The sequence below is a fragment of the Sphaeramia orbicularis genome, chromosome 24 (genome assembly GCF_902148855.1).
Source record: "Sphaeramia orbicularis chromosome 24, fSphaOr1.1, whole genome shotgun sequence".
NCBI lineage: Eukaryota > Metazoa > Chordata > Actinopteri > Kurtiformes > Apogonidae > Sphaeramia > Sphaeramia orbicularis.
Genome location: NC_043979.1, coordinates 42,838,977 through 42,856,143, shown reverse-complemented (window position 1 = coordinate 42,856,143; position 17,167 = coordinate 42,838,977). Strand labels below are relative to the sequence as shown.

The following is a 17,167-nucleotide window of genomic DNA, read 5'->3' as shown; positions in this document are numbered from 1 at the left end:
CAGACTTACACACATCATAGAATTTACATGATAATAAATAAACTATAGACTCATCAGCATATAATCAGATCAGATGAAACATATAGAGCAAAAAAAATTCTGCCTCCATGTCATTGTCGGTCACTTTGAAAGTGTCTAACGTGAGCAGTTCTTTATTTTTTAGGTAATTTTGTACAGTGTTGTAAGCAGAAAGAGCATGTGCCAATAAATAAAATAAATCCCAAAACTGAAGACTGTAGCTACCTGCTATTTTTCTGACCAATGTAACTTTGAAGATATGATAGAATCAGACCTAAGATACACATATGAGTAAGAATATGCTTATATTTTATGCTACAGGTGGGCAAGACTAATGTGAGCAAACAATAAACACTGAAGAGTAAAGGCTTTAAAATTTGTAATAAACCTCAATGAGCCATTTGAATAATTGCATGGTGATGTTTTATAATGAAAGTCCTTGTTTGTTTCTCTGTGTGTTCCTGTGTGATTCAATTATAAGTACTGACGCTGTATTCCATAGTAACCAAAACACAAACACACTGAGACATTTACTGCAGAGGTTGACGCTTCTTTATTGAAACTGTCGTCATTTTCCTACATAGCTACGAAGTGACACTTTCATCATATCAGTTCTTGTCTATAAACACTGTAGGGGAAGCTGTGGTTAAGAGGTTAAAACAATGCACTGATGATATTGAGCAGTAGTTGGACTTTCTGTATTTTCCAGTAATAACCAGAAAACACCATAAAGGCAGGAGTAGTTAGTTAAAAATGTAATTAGTTTCTGTGGCTCCATGGATACTTTGGGGTTGTTTCAGTGCCAACAAATTAAAAACAATTGTGTCATATTCATATCATATCATATCATATCATATCATATCATATCATATCATATCATATCATATCATATCATATCATATCATATCAAACATTATGAGGTCAAATCAATACATTTAACAATGAGCAAATTAAACAGTAACAGCAAGATCAAGCATAAGCAGACATGATTTCTCTTTTTTAAATTGTTTATTTTCCCCAATCTGAACATTACAATGGGTTAAAAATGGACCAAACTACACACAAACAACACAAGTAAAATGTGCTGATAAACTGTGGATTGGATGTTGAGATGATGTTGTAGAAGTTGCAGATCAGAATAGGCTGACAGCAACAGAAGCTTCTCTGAAATGTTTATAGTTCACACTGTTATCTTCATCTTCATCATCCTCATTAGTGCGCACCATATGTATCCGGACAACACAGTCGGTAATGTTATTCATAACTAACCACAGTAAAGATCGAACCAAGATTTTAGAATTTACGGCATTGTGATCCATCTGAGTTTTGGTTCCTAAAACACCAAAGACAGTCGACTTCAGCTTCAACAGAGAAAATCACTGAGTCACAACTTTTTTTTTAGTTTTAGATGTAAATTTTCTCACCTTTAAAGCTTGTCCATATGTTGAGTCCAACAGCACTTTAGTATGAAAGCTGTTAAACCCACAGACACTATGATTAACTTCCACCAAGCTGGAAAAATAAGGAAAACATGGGTAGCATTCAACATCTTATGCATACATAAAGACATAAATGGCAAAATAAGTGTTTTTTTTTTTTTTTTTTTTTTTTTTTTTTTTAAGAAGTAGCTACTGCATGTTTTATGTCAACACTAAATTTCTAAATCTCATTTCCACCTCAGTATGTTTATGTATATGACAGAGGACTACTTGTAATCAGTAAAAGTATTGAACCAAAACTGTCATTTTGATAGATAGATAGATAGATAGATAGATAGATAGATAGATAGATAGATAGATAGATAGATAGATAGATAGATAGATAGATAGATAGATAGATAGATAGATAGATAGATAGATAGATAGATAGATAGATAGATAGATTCATTCTTTGTATTCCAGACCCCTGTTAGAAAACAAGCACCTGAATTCAGTGTGTCCCAATACTTTTGTCCATATAGTGCATAAACTATACAAGAGAAATGTAACAGAATAATATCAAACCTTGAGAAACTGAGCCCCCGTGTGGTAATGAAAGAGTACGACTGACTGGAAGTGCTGTTGTTTTGATCATTGGTGATTTGTTGTAATTAGTTGTTCTTAATGTTGTGGCTGTTGTTGGTTCACTTGGAGAAAGAAACACAACATTTGCAAAGACAATGATTCAATCATACATACTATACATTAATAAATGACACCAATGAAAAGTACTTAAATATTAGTATGTTTGTCATATTCTCACCTTTTTTCTCACTTGCATTGGATACAATGTTTTTATTATTATTATTATTATTATTATTATTATTATTATTATTATTATTATTATTAATAATAATAATAATAATAATGATAATAATAATAATAATAATAATAATAATAATAAATAAATAAGTAAATAAATAAATAATAATAATTATTATTTAATAGTTGTTTTCAACCCACAACAGCTGACAGATGAGAAGAAATGGATTTGGGTCAGACACATTAAAAAAAAAGTAGTAGTTTTGGTGAGTATACTGTATTTGATGAACATTGTTAAGTTTCTGTGTTTTTGTTCAGTAAATATTGTTGATTGTGTTTGAGAGGATGTACGTGGTGCAGCTGTTGCTGTGGTGAAAGGACACCCGCTGAGTTGTGTTCATTGGTTTCTTGCCTCAGTAATGACATTCATTCTCTACGTCAGATACCAGTCTGTGATTGAACACCCTGTTATATTGTGTTGTTTGTGTAGTATTGATATTAAAAGGGGAATTAGCTCAGGTAGAACACCACTGAAGGCCTAGATGTGAAATGCACAGCCTGCTGCTGATGAATATGCCTATTTATATATATATGTTCTTCAAGGTTGAAGGTATATTTATTATCCACTACAGATTAACTGAATTTGACAGCAAGAAAAAAATACATAAACAAACACCATCCAAAACAACAGATAAATGATTCCCTAAACCTGGTCACTCTGCATCATATCGGACTCTATCTGCCATAGATTCACACCACAGTAGACGGCTCAGATCAGCCAGGATGGATCTGGTTTAGACCAGAACCTGCACAGGTCATGAAGGTTCCGTACCAGCACACCTTCATCAAACCCTGCAAGGGATTTTTTCCTAATTAAGAGAAAGTGTCCATTACCAGAGGATTCAGAACAGATTCAGATTTGCTTTAAAATCAACAAAACAACAGAACAAAAATGTAAATGGAACACTTTTGTTTTTGCTCCCATTTTTCATGAGCTGAACTCAAAGATCTAGAACTTTTTCTATGTACACAAAAGGCCTATTTCTCTCAAATATTGTTCACAAATTTGTCTAAATCTGTGTTAGTGAGATAATCCATCCACCTCACAGGTGTGGCATATCAAGATGCTGATTAGACAGCATGACTATTGCACAGGTGTGCTCTTTACTCAGGCACTGATAAATGTAGGTTATGTTTGAATATGTTCAAGAAGAAACACTACATGTAATTCCTTTAAACAGACACTTTGAAGAAAAATTAACACCTTTCTGAAAAACTGGCCTTTAACTTTAATAATGTCAGGAACCAGCAACAGACACTTAAAACTATACTATTGAAATGCATCATAAGTATTACATTATACAACATCAGGTGGCAATACGGATTACCCAACAAATTAGCAGAAAAAAATGAAAAAGATGTATTTACACCACTATTTCCAATACTAACACATCTATAACTGAACATCTCAAGCATATATTAATCATAAGCAACTGTAAACGTTTCATATTCATTTGTCCAGTTCACACTGTGCTCATATACCCCACCTGAACATCACATGAAACAGAACACGGACACCGTAAAAACACATTGTGATGCCATTTTCCAATTAAAACTTGAGTAATAACATGTTTTACAACTGCAGAAACACTGCAATGATCAGCCGGCTTATGTGAACCATTTTCCAGTGGTCTTTTAGTTTTTTGGTTTGTTCACAGTAGCATAGAGGATACTGGGATCAGTGGAGGCTGCAGCAGAAGAAGGGGAAGCTCTCACAGTGCTGTATGTCACTGTGTTGTCATCATTGTGTTGATGCAGATGCTGAAAAACAAGAAGGAAACAGGATGTAAGCTCAAGTAGCTGCAGATTTGCTAAATAGATAATGCCAAGGTAAAAGACAGGTGACAAAACATGAAGGACAGGACAACATGTTAAAGCTTCAGCACAGATTGAGGCATTTAGTGACCTGGAAACTTACATTACTTGTAGTCTTTTTATTTTTGGTGAAGTAGACTGAGGCATAGGAAACACCATCTTCAGGGTCAGCCTACACAATAAATAGAATGAAATGAAAACACAATCTTCACTTGTTGTCACCATGATCTAAATACACTGTTGAGCATAAAGGTGCAATAAAATCCTTTTACCTCTTCTCATGAGATGATTTTGATAATGCAATTTATTCTTGATAGTTAAAGTGTAACTGGGACTCAATATGTAATCATTGCACCTGGTCAGAGGTGAATACTGATGTGTATAAATAGGAATAAAAAGAAGAATATGTCAGAAACTAAAATTATTCAAACTTTATGGGCATCAGCAGATAATGACAAGCTCATTCTGTATTTTAATTTTACAAAAATCTGCACTGTTTTCTCCTCCAATGTAATAAAATAAGACGATAACACAAAAATGTCTTTATATAACTTCCTGTTTCCTGTGTTTAATGTCTGTTTTAACATAAACATAATTCAATATTCATAACTCACAGTGTTTTCATCCATCTGCGTTTGGCTCCCTGAAACAAAAGAGAACATTTTAGTATTTACAGTAAAATATATCTTTAAAATGTTGTTATAAAGGTTTCTGAAATATCTATGCTCTGACCTTTGTTCCTCTTCCATTTGATGAACGCCACAACTATTACCAACAACACTGCAAAAGCCACAAAAGGAACAACGATCTTTGCCCAAAGTGGAAAACCTGAAAAGATTAAAAACATTTTGACCTCATGTATGTTAAAAGTGAAAGGTTAACTTAGTTTACTGTCAACAAACAAATCCTCATCATCTAATGGAAACGGAGGAGAAAGTGTTTCTGTGAAAATGGGGGTAAAAGCAACAAAATTCTGAAACCACACAGACATGAAAATCTACTGTGGTTAACTCTTTCATATGTCACAAAAGCTGTTCTAATTACGTGGAGTCTTTTTCCTTTGTATGTTTGTTCTCTAAATATGAGGAGAATTTCTGAGCAGTGGTGCATGTTACGGCAGAAAAACTGTCAGTCTGATGTTTACAGACTGAAACGTAGATATGACAGAAAACTAAATAAACAATAGTGACAGAATCAGATTATATTAGTTGGATTAAAGAGGTGAGAAGGAATGCCCTTAAGAGTGAGATGTTGAAGAAACAGTAATCATTATGTCTGTTTTACCTGCTGTTTTTGTAGGTGCTGCTACAGTTGGCTTAGTTTCATCTTCACCTGCACAAATACAATAAAAACTGGTCCATGTGCAATAACTTAAACCAATGATTGTGTGAGTATTTCTTGATTAAAGTGATGTTAAACAGATGACTGTATTCTTACCTGTTTTCTGAACTGCAGATTTAAAGGGAAAGCGATGCACTTTTTTGCTGACTGCATCTGTCACTTCACACTCCAGCAACTCATAATTCATTGGTTTATTATCCAAGGTCACAGTGGCCGAACAGATGTATGATAACTTTGAAACTTTAATGTTCATTGCTTTACCATCATATAACCACTTCACTGTATGTTCACATTTTTTTCGTGCGTGCACAGAGCAGATGAACTTCACCTTCCTGTCGTTCTCTTCAGAAACTGAGGAAGAATGAGATATTTTGTAAGAAATACAAAGAGAAAAGAATGTAATTTCATCAGTGTAATTCTAGTTGTTATGATGTGTCAGTATTTTTATTTTCATCGACAGACTAAACTGAAAATACTCACTGATCACAAGAGACAGATGAAACTCAGCATCATCATTGTGTTCTTTTGATTCATCGCTCTGTTTACAGTAATAGTGACCTATATTTGATGGGTTGACTTTGTTTATAAGCAGAGAACAGTCTGCTGTAATATTCAGTCTGTGTGATTGAGTTAAAACAGATTCTTTAACTTTTCCATCTTTAATTAGCTCCACTGTTGATTCTCTTACTGTAGGTTTGAAAGTCCATGTAACTGTCTCACATCCACGTTGACCACTGATCACATTCATACAAGGCAAAGTGGCATCCTTTTCTTTCTTGACAAAGACATTAATGATATCTCCATGAATTTCTGTTGAGAAATAAAACAGAAAATCAAATTTAAGTGTTTTCTGTCCACTAAACTCATTCAAGTGTTGAGCAATGATACAAATGATAAATAAAAAGATTAGTTTGATTTTCATCCATACCTTTTAATTGGAGAAAAATCACACAAAGTAAAATCCACATAAATTCACTCATCGTTTGTCTCTGTCTTTGTCTTGTTCTCACACTCTGTGACATAGTGATTCAGTCAGGAACACAGATTTCTACTTCCTGTTTCTTCAACAAACCTCCTCCTCTCTGTGAAGATGCTTTAAGTACAACAGCCAGTAACATAAACCACATCCTTCCACACGCAAACATTCAATAAATAAATAAAAGGAAAACCATCTGAGCATTTACCTTCTCTCTTCCGTATAGGATATTTTATAAATTGACCAGCACATTTAGTACAGAGAAAATTAAATAATAACAGCAAGATCATCAAGCATAAACAGACATGATTCCTCTTGTTTTAAATTGTTAATTTTCCCCAATCTGAACATTAAAACGGGTTAAAGATGGACCAAACTACACACAAACAACACAAGTAAAATGTGCTTCTTTCTCGCCGACAGACCGATGGCTTAAGAGAAACCGGTGAGCTGTTCCAGTGATAACATTTTCCACTTCACATGTGAACAGTGTAGTCTTCTTGGACTTATTAAATGTAACCTTTGCAGAGCAGTCTCTCAGAGACACCGACATGTGTTTGTCATTTTCATCCACCACTTTATCCTCATAAAACCACTTCACTGCAAATGAAAAAATGTGACTCCACAGAGCAGATCAGTGTGAGGCTCTCATCATTGTTTTGTTCATTTACTGGAGAACACAAACATAAAACACATTCATTGATCAGATTCAATTAATACCCAGTAAAATAGACAGAAATGAATAAAACACCATTTGGTACATGATTACAAAAAGAAATCTGCCATTTTGTGAGAATGTTCATTTAAAAAATCTGTGCAGAAACACTGAAGTGTCACTAAGGGTAATTAAACCAATGTAGAGGTATGCCAGAGTTGTAATACCACTGTCAGCCACTAGATGCTGCTCTAAAACCCCCATAGACTTATATGAAACATCTCTACAAATACTAAGTCCTTAATTTGTACCAGGGCATATTTGTTCCCATCTGTTTTATTTGAACGTTTCAGGCTGGAGTATCTAACCTTCAAACATGCAGACTACAACACCATTTCACATATTTAACCCTCAAAGATTTCAACAGTCTCAAACAAAAATAACTACTGTTCAAAATTGTTTAATACCTTCTGGACCATTAATTCTATCAATACCTGTAAATAATTCAGGTAAAATTAAGCTTTTCATGGTCATCATTTAAGACCCGTTTGGATGTTCAGAGGCTCTGTCATGAACGTGGAAACACTTTCATCTTCTACAATATTGACTCACCAATAAAACCCATGTAGTTTGATAAATGACAGCAGTTGTAGACACTTGTTTTTATGTTCAGTTAATGATATATTTTGCTGGAAAAGTCCCTTTTTCTTCAGTTTTCTTTGTGTTGATATAATAACCTTTGAATTTACGCTGAACTTTTATGAATATCTACATAATTAGTAAATAAAATATAGAAAATACCTGATTTTCACTGCAAAATGTAAAATTCAGAGGATAATATTAGAATAAATGGTGACAAATTATATAGGAAAGGTTAAATGTTGATGTAAAAATTCATTTGGAAGTTGCCACACAAATAGTTCTAGGTCTTTAAGGGTTGAAATAGTTTGTCTTATTGTTGTACATGTTTCAGATGATTTAAGTTTTGTAAGGACAGGCCTCTCTGGGGGTCATATAGTATGTGTGTTCACCAATATACCGTTCTGTTTGTTTACTTATGAAATATACCAAAATTTTATAAAATCAAATCAATCAAAAATATACTGTCCGTCCACAGATGCTTATGTGTGACAGCGTTTATAACCAGAGAACAGTCTGCTGTAACTCTCAGGCTGCCTGGTTGGAATATCATTTTCCAGTATCCATCCACCTTTGACCAAATCAAAAGACTGTTTTCTCTTTCTTTTTCTTTTTTGTCAAACTCCAGTTGGTGCGGTCACATTCATACTGACCGGGTATCACATCTCCACAGGACAATGTGACGCCTTCTCCACTTCTGGCCACAGACTATAGAGTCAGTTCACTAAGGGCTGAGGAACAGAACACAAATACAAATACTGTACTATACTTCATTATCTGCTTTTTTATGTACAAAAGGTTGAAATTTATCTTTGGCCTGTATGTGTGAAGATTATAAGTACTCTGCAACAACAACAAAAATTCATCACATGAATAAAAACTTATCATGTTGCAGCCATGCAAGGTACTAAACAGCATTTTACATAAATAAACACTGCATGAAGTGTGACACAAACACGGTGATACTGTGTGTAAGATAATATAGTGCCTTTAAATACATGCTTTTAAGAAAAATTTACACCTTTCTGAAAAACTGACCTTTAACTTTAATGACAGGAACATCAAACAGACACTTAAAACTATACTATTACAAGCATTACGCTATACAACATCAGGTAGATTACTGAACAAAATAGCAGAAAAAAATGAAAAAGATGTATTTACACCACTATTTCCAATACTAACACATCTATAACTGACCATCTCAAGCATATATCCATCATAAGCATCTATAAAGGTTTCATATTCATTTATCCAATTCACATTGTGCGAGTATACCCCACCTGGAAATCACATGAAACAGAACATAGACACCTTAAAAAAAACTGTAATGTCATTTTCCAATTAAAACCTGAGTAATAACACAAATGCAGAAACACTGCAATGATTGACCGGCTTATGTGAACCATCCAGCATTATTTTTTAGTTGTTTGGTTCGTTCACAGTAGCATAGAGGATACTGGGATCAATGGAGGCTGCAGCAGAAGAAGGGGAAGCTCTCACAGCGCTGTAGGTCACTGCGTTGTCATCATTGTGTTGACGCAGAGGCTGAAAAACAAGAAGGAAACAATACGTAAGCAAATTTGCTAAATAGATAATTCCAAAGTAAAAGACAGGTGACAAAACACGAAGGACGGGACAACATGTTACGTCTTAAGAGCAGATTGAGGCATTTAGTGACCTGGAAACTTACATTACTTTTCTTCTTTTTATTTTTGGTGTAGTGGACTGAGGCGTAGGAAACACCATCTTCAGGTTCAGCCTACACAAGGAATAGAATGAAATGAAAACACTATCTTCACTTGTTGTCACCATGATCTAAATACACTGTTGTACATAGAGGTGGAATAAAATCCTTTTACCTCTTCTCATGAGATCATTTTGACAATGCAATTTATTCTTGATAGTTAAAGTGTAGCTGGGACTGTGTAAGTATGTAATCATTGCACCTGGTCAGAGAGGAATACTGATGTGTATAAATAGGAATAAAAAGAAGAATATGTCAGAAACTAAAATTATTCAAACTTTATGGGCAAAGGCATATAAAGAATAGTTCATTCTGTATTTTCGTTTTACAAAAATCTGCGCTGTTTTCTCCTCCAATGTAATAAAATTAGATGATAACACAAAAATATCTTCATATAGCTTCCTGTTTCCTGTGTTTAATGTCTGTTTTAACATAAACATAATTCAATATTCATAACTCACAGTGTTTTCATCCATCTGCGTTTTGCTCTCTGAAACAAAAGAGTAAGTTTTAGCATTTACAGTAAAATATATCTTCAAAACATTGTTCTAAAGGTTTATGAAATATCTATGCTCTGACCTTTATTTCGCTTCCATTTGACGAACGCCACAACTATTACCAACAACACTGCTACAGCCACAAAAGGAACAACGATATTTGCCCAAAGTGGAAAACCTGAAAAGATTAAAAACATTTTGACCTCATGTATGTTAAAAGTGAAAGGTTAACTTAGTTTACTATCAATGTAGGAAAATTAATTCTGCATTTTATCCATCCTTATACACACAGTACCTAGCATTATCATTAGCATATTGCACTTAGCACATCAGTTATTAGCACATCCCACTAGTTACTAAGATACTGCAGTTAAAAGTATAAAAGATATATATAGTTAACATCGCAGCACATGTGATATTGCTTATGTTATTATAGTATATTCTTCTGTTTATCTTCTGCAAATGAGTTGCCTGATGTCCTGTCCACACTAACATAGATATTTAGCAAAACAGATATTTTTCTCAATATTTCGGTCTCTTGACAACATGTAAACATAATAAAAACATTTTTACAAGATTTTTCAATAATTCTTTTCAAAGTTAAGAAAAAACCCAAGAGACAATGGCATCACACCCCATTTTGCTCATGTTTTTGATGTGTTTGTATAATGAAACTGTACCTGAAATGTCAAATTCAGGTGTATACATCAGTGTTTGACCTTCAGTAGAATGAGGTCAGGACTGATACCTTTGGGAGACAGACTGGACCAGCGTTATAGACAAATCCACATCAGGTAAAGAATCAGTGGTGGCTGGTGCTAAATAAGACCACCTTAGGCTCAAGTAAATAATATTTGACTTTAAGTCTAATTCTATATGTATATAAATATTCATGTAAATACCAAATTTCTTATTTTTCCTCTGTTTCATTTTTCACTTGTAGCTGTCTTTTTGTCTGCACTTGCTTGTTGTATATTGCTACTGTTAACTGTGAAGTCACATCTTATCTTATCTTATCTTATCTTATCTTATCTTATCTTATCTTATCTTATCTTATCTTATCATTGCACAGCTTTGATTGTAATGTTTGACTAAGGTCTATCTATAATTTAGTGTGTTTTCTCCTCAGGAAAAAGACAATATTGTACCATGTTGGACTCGAATGCTTAAGCTGCACCTTTCCAATTGACCACCAGTAAGCATGGGTCCAAGGTTACCTAGATGACTGATTACTTTTTTTTTTTTTTTTTTTTTTTTTTTTTTTTTAGTTATTTAACCTTTATTTAACCACGTAAGTTAGCTGAGAACTAATTTGTCATTTCCAATAACGACCTTGTCCTCAATAATAAACTCATGTCCATGTGTAAAACCCAAAGGTGGAGGAAACTAAACAGCAGTTTAACAGGATGAACACAGCTAAACAAACACATTTGGAACAGGTTCATCGACTACTTTGCATTCTTTCTGGAATCCCAAATTGTCTGTATTTTTCAAGACCACTTTGCAACCCATTGAAAACCATCCAGTCCCATAAGAATGAGAAAATAAAGGTTATTCTGACTGGCTCTGGGGGCAAAAATTGCAATTCAGGGTAAGTCTTTTAATCCTCCAATGAGAGCACAGCCTCATGTCACCTATTAAAGGTTTTCAGAGCCATATACACACTGATTTTACCAACCCCACATGATGAGGACATGGACATATTCACACAAAATGTTGACATTAATGACAGGACACTTTGAGCTGAGACATTTCTGTAGGTTCTCATTGGCCCAGGTCATCATTGTTCTTGGTACTTCTTCTCAGTTCAACTGGACTAGTTTAGCTCTTTTGAAAATGTATGTATGGTCGTGTGGACAGAATAAAAAAACAAAAAACAAAAAAAAAAACCAATAAGTAGGAAGGAAATGACCTGTTTAGACAAATGCCTATGTTAGGATGGACAGGGCACTGGAATGACTCAAACTGAAGACATGATCTCCACCCACAGTGGGATAATCAGAGTTCAAAAATGGCAAGAAACAAAAATGGTGAAACAATCCTCATCATATAATGGAAACTGAGGAAGGAAGTGTTTCTGTAAGAATGAGGGTAAAAACAGAAGCACAACTGTAAAACCACACAGACATGACAAACTACTGTGGTGAACTACTTCAGAAGTCACAGAAACTATTCTAATCATATGGAGTCTTTTTTTTTTTGTCTGTTTGTTCCCTAAATATGAGGAGAATTTCTGAGCAGTGGTGCATGTTACGGAAGAAAAACTGTCTGTCTGACGTTTACAGACTGAAACGTAGATATGACAGAAAACTAAACAATCGCCACAGAAATAGATTATATCAGTTGGATTAAAGAGGTGAGGAGGAATGACCTTAACCCAAAAAGACCCAAACAGCCACTGGCGACCTAAAGCCTTTACTGATCTAAAATGTTTAATACCTGCTGATCCATGAATCTTATCAATACATGTAAATAAAATGTTTAAAATGCAGTTTCTCAGCTTTTCAGCAGCATCACATGTGTCTTTTTTGAATGTTTAGAGGCTCCATAGTGAACATGGAAATATGGTCATCTTCTACAACATTGATTCACCAGTACAAAAAGCAAAGTAAAAGTCACTTTTACTTCAGTTTTCTTTGTTTCTGATGTAATAACCCTCAACTTTAATCTGAGCTTTTATGAACATCTACATGATCAATAAATGAAATATAGGAAAATACATGGTTTTCACTGAAAAAATGCAAAATACAGATAATAATATTATAATGAATGGAGATAAATCATTTGAGAAAGGTTAAAGATATAGAAAAAAATCATTTGAGAACTGACACAAAAGTAGCACTGGGTGAGTGAGATGTTGAAGAAACCGTGATCTTTATGTCTGTTTTACCTGCTGTTGTGGTAGGTGCTGCTGCAGTTGGCTTAGTTTCATCTTCACCTGCACAAATACAATAAAAACGGATCCATGTGCAATAACTTAAACCAATATTTGTGTATTTCTTGATTTAAATGATGTTAAACAGATGACTGTATTCTTACCTGTTTTCTGAACTGCAGATTTAAAGGGAAAGCGATGCACTTTTTTACTGTCTGCATCTGTCACTTCACATTCCAGCAACTCATAATTCATTGGTTTATTATCCAAGGTCACAGAGGCCAAACAGATGTATGATAACTCTGAAACTTTGGTCACACTGTTCATTACTTCACCATCATACAGCCACTTCACTGTGTGCTCACATTTTTTTCGTGCCCACACAGAGCAGATGAACTGCACATTACTGTCGTTCCTTTCAGTCACTGTGGAAGATGAAGATATTTTGTAAGAAACACAAAAAGAAAAGAATGTAATTTTATCCTTGTAATACTAATTGTTTTGATGTGTCAGTATTTTTGTTTACATTGACAGACTGAGCTGAAAATACTCACTGGTCACAACAGACAGATGAACCTCATCATCATCATCATCATTCTCATCGTGTTTTTTTGATTCATCACTCTGTTTACAGTAATAGTGACCTGCATTCAACACTGTGACTTTGTTTATAAGCAGGGAACAGTTTGCTGTAATACTCAGTCTGTGTGATTGATTCAAAACAGATTCTTGAACTGTTCCATCTTTAATTAGCTCCACTGCTGATTTGCTTTCTGCAGCTTTGAAAGTCCATGTAGTCTTCTCACATTCATGTTGACCACTGATCACATTCATACAAGGCAAAGTGGCATCATTTTCATTCTGGACGAAGACATTGATGTTATCTCCATTAATTACTGTTGAGAAATAAAACAGAAAATCAAATTTAAGTGTAGATTTAATGTTGTTTTCTGTCCACTAAACTCAATAAAATGTTGAGCAATGATACAAACGACAAATAAAAAGATTAGTTTGATTTTTGTCATTACCTGTAAATCGGAGAAAAATCATACAAAGTAAAATCCACATAAATTCCCCCATCGTTTGTCTCCGTCTTTGACTTGTTCTCACACTCTATGATCTAATGATTCAGTCAGGAAAAGACATTTCTACTTCCTTTTTCTTCAACGTACCTCCCCCTCCTCTCTGTGACTTCAGTCTTTTAGAATTTAGAGAGAAGATACTTTAAGAACCAAACTCAGTGTCATTATTAACCACATCCTTAGACACGCAAACACTGAATATATAAAAGAAAAACCATCAGAATACTTACCTTTTCTTTTAGATATTAGTTGATTTATATATAGATACGTCTTCCTTGACATAATGGGACTTTTGAAGCCCTTCCATCACAATCAAAAATATAGTAACGACTCAGTCAGAGATGCTTAAATGCAGATTATTTTTCATTGATGATTTATTGAAACACACTCATATTTAGTTAAAAATGCTCAGCTTTGACAAAGCCCCCCATGAATCTGAACATCACATGATAGAAAACCTAAAATATAAAGATAAAGAAAGAAAATCCTAGAAGAGAATCAGTTATGATCATGAGAAGGAAAGAGGAAGAAGCTTTTCACAAACATGAAAATGTGGATTTTGTGCATTTCCATGAACTGGTTGGAGCAAATAATCTGGGTTGTGTTCTGTCACCAAAGGGTGGCGCTGTAGGTTATGTTACACATGACTAACAAACAGTAGATGAAACAGATGTTGTTGATTTCTATGAAAAATGTCTGATGTCTTTTTTTTACTGATGAAACAAAACCATCAAGGTTTTAAAAATGAGCTCAAATAACTGGTGGTCTACTTTGTCAGTGTCCATGTTTTGGTGTACAGCCTTCATCACCTGTGCAGCAGAGCTCATATTCTTAAGCACTTCTGTGTTGGTGTTTCTCATAGACAGTTAGAGGAAGTGTTTAGGCGAGAATGTGAGAAAAACTACAGCTGAACTCTGAGGTTTGAGCCTCTGACAAATGAGAACTATCTCTTTTCTGAGAAGTGGTGCACATTACAGCAGAAAATCTTAGAAAGACGTGCTTTATATGTGAATGAACTGACTGAAAAAGATATTATCACTGTGATTCACAGCCACATGTCAGTCTGATGTTTACACTGAAACGTACATATGACATTAAATTAAAGACGTGGGATAGAAATGTATTATATTAATGAGATGATTAACGATGAATAGGTGTCTCGAAGAGTGAAATGTTGAAGAAACAGTGATGTTTATGTCTGTTTTACCTTGTGTTGTTGTAGATGCTGTTGTGGTTGGTTTAGTTTCATCTTCACCTGCACAAATATAAGAAAAACCAATCCATGGACAATAACTTAGGCCAATATTTGTGTGAGTATTTCTTGCATAAAGTGATGTTAGACAGATTATCAATACACCGTGGTTAACACATTCAGAACTCACAAAAGTTATTCTAATCATATGGAGTTGTTTTATTTGTCTGTTTGTAGAATTTCAGAGCAGTGGTGTATGTTATTGCAGAAAAACTGTCAGTCTGATGTTTACAGACTGAAACATAGATATGACATAAACTGAACAATAGTCATAGAAACCAATATTTATCTGAGTATTGCTTAATTAAAGTGATGTTAAACAGATGACTGTATTCCTACCTGTTTTCTGAACTGGAGATTTAAAGGGAAAGCGATGCACTTTTTTACTGTCTGCATCTGTCACTTCACACTCCAGCAACTCATAATTCAGTGGTTTATTATCCAAGGTCACAATGGCCAAACAGATGTATGATATCTTTGAATCTTTAGTCACACTGTTCATTACTTCACCATCATACAGCCACTTCACTATGTGTTCACATTTTTTATACACCCACACAGAGCAGGTGAACTGCACCTTCCTGTCTTTCTTTTCAGTCACTGTGGAAGAAGGAGATATTTTGTAAGAAACACAAAAAGAAAAGAATGTAATTTTATCCTTGTAATACTAATTGTTTTAATGTGTCAGTATTTTTGTTTACATTGACAGACTGAGCTGAAAATACTCACTGGTCACAACAGACAGATGAACCTCAGTATCATCATCATCATGGTGTTCTTTTGATTCATCGCTCTGTTTACAGTAATAGTGACCTGCTTTCGACACTGTGACTTTGTTTATAAGCAGAGAACAGTCTGCTGTAATACTCAGTCTGTGTGACTGATTTAAAACAGATTTTTTAACCCTTCCATCTTTAATTAGCTCCACTGCTGATTCTCTTTCTGCAGCTTTGAAAGTCCATGTAGTCTTCTCACATCCACGCTGACCACTGATCACATTCATACAAGGCAAAGTGGCATCATTTCCATTCTGGACAAAGACACTGATGATATCTCCTTGAATTACTTTTGAGAGATGAAACATAAAATAAAATGTAAGTGTAGATTTCATGAAGTTTTCTGTCCACTAACCTCAATAAAGAGTTGAGTAATGATACAAATGATAAATAAAAAAATTCGTTTGATTTCCGTCCTTACCTGTCAATTGGAGAAAACTCAAACACAGTAAAATCCACATAAATTCTCCCATTGTTTGTCTCCGTCTTTGACTTGTTCTCACACTCTATGAACAAATGATTCAGTCAGGAAAATACATTTCTACTTGTTTTTTCACGTACCTCTTCTTCCTTTCTGTGACTTCAGTCTTTTAGAATTAGATAGAAGATATTTTAAATACAACAGTCGGGGCATTATAAACCCCATCCTCCCACATGCAAACAATGAATATATAAAAGGAAAACCATCAGGACACCTACCTTTTCTTTTTGGATATGAGATCATTTCTAAGTAGATCTGTCTTCCTTGATGTAATGGGACTTTTGAAGCCCTTCCACCACAATCAAAAATAAAGTAACAGCTCAGTCAGAGATGCTTGAATGCAATTTTTTTTTTTTCCATTTATGATTTATTGAAACTCAGTCATATTTGGGTAAAAATGCTCAACTTTGTCAAAGCCCCCCATGAATCTGAGTATCGCATGATAGAAAACCTAAGATATAAAGAAAAAAAAAGAAGATCCTGGAAGAAAATTAGTTATGATCATGAGAAGGAAAGAGGAAGAACCTTTTCACAAACATGAAAATGCGAATTTTGTGCATTTCCATGAACTGGTTGGAGCAAATAATCTGAGTTGTGTTCTGTTACCAAAGGGTAGTGCTGTAGATTATGTTACACATGACTAACAAACAGATGAAACAAATGTTGTTTTCCATGTAAAATTTCTGCGATGTATTTTTTCACTGATGAAACCA

The 17,167-nt window shown here is 34.3% G+C and overlaps 1 protein-coding gene across 3 annotated transcripts; it reads right to left on the bottom strand.

The window, feature by feature from the left end:
• Positions 1-3,400: 3,400 nt before the first annotated feature.
• On the bottom strand, positions 3,401-15,720 carry LOC115415369 (uncharacterized). Of its 3 annotated transcripts, none has more exons than XM_030128914.1 (8): positions 6,403-6,526; positions 5,955-6,284; positions 5,571-5,825; positions 5,418-5,465; positions 4,866-4,961; positions 4,748-4,776; positions 4,237-4,305; positions 3,401-4,079 (listed from the first exon to the last, which is right to left on the bottom strand). In XM_030128914.1, exons 1-8 carry the CDS (start codon positions 6,494-6,496, stop codon positions 3,954-3,956), a joined length of 1,047 nt encoding a protein of 348 aa, XP_029984774.1. In that variant the 5' UTR covers positions 6,497-6,526; the 3' UTR covers positions 3,401-3,953. The 3 variants fall into 3 exon arrangements, with proteins under 3 accessions (XP_029984774.1, XP_029984776.1, XP_029984775.1); XM_030128915.1 differs by lacking the exons at positions 3,401-4,079; positions 4,237-4,305; positions 4,748-4,776; ... (3 more) ...; positions 5,955-6,284; positions 6,403-6,526 and adding exons at positions 8,067-9,292; positions 9,438-9,506; positions 9,953-9,981; ... (3 more) ...; positions 13,418-13,759; positions 13,892-14,071; XM_030128916.1 differs by lacking the exons at positions 3,401-4,079; positions 4,237-4,305; positions 4,748-4,776; ... (3 more) ...; positions 5,955-6,284; positions 6,403-6,526 and adding exons at positions 8,057-9,292; positions 9,438-9,506; positions 9,953-9,981; ... (1 more) ...; positions 12,879-12,926; positions 15,537-15,720.
• Between the last annotated feature and the right edge of the window lie 1,447 nt (positions 15,721-17,167).

Coding starts and splice junctions, on each gene's coding strand:
- LOC115415369 (XM_030128914.1), bottom strand. CDS start 6,496: ATGTCACAGAGTGTGAGAACAAGACAAAGACAGAGACAAACGATGAGT. Junction 4,777..4,865: donor CAAATGGAAGAGGAACAAAG/GTCAGAGCATAG, acceptor CTTTTGTTTCAG/GGAGCCAAACGCAGATGGAT. Junction 4,306..4,747: donor CGCAGATGGATGAAAACACT/GTGAGTTATGAA, acceptor TTTATTGTGTAG/GCTGACCCTGAAGATGGTGT.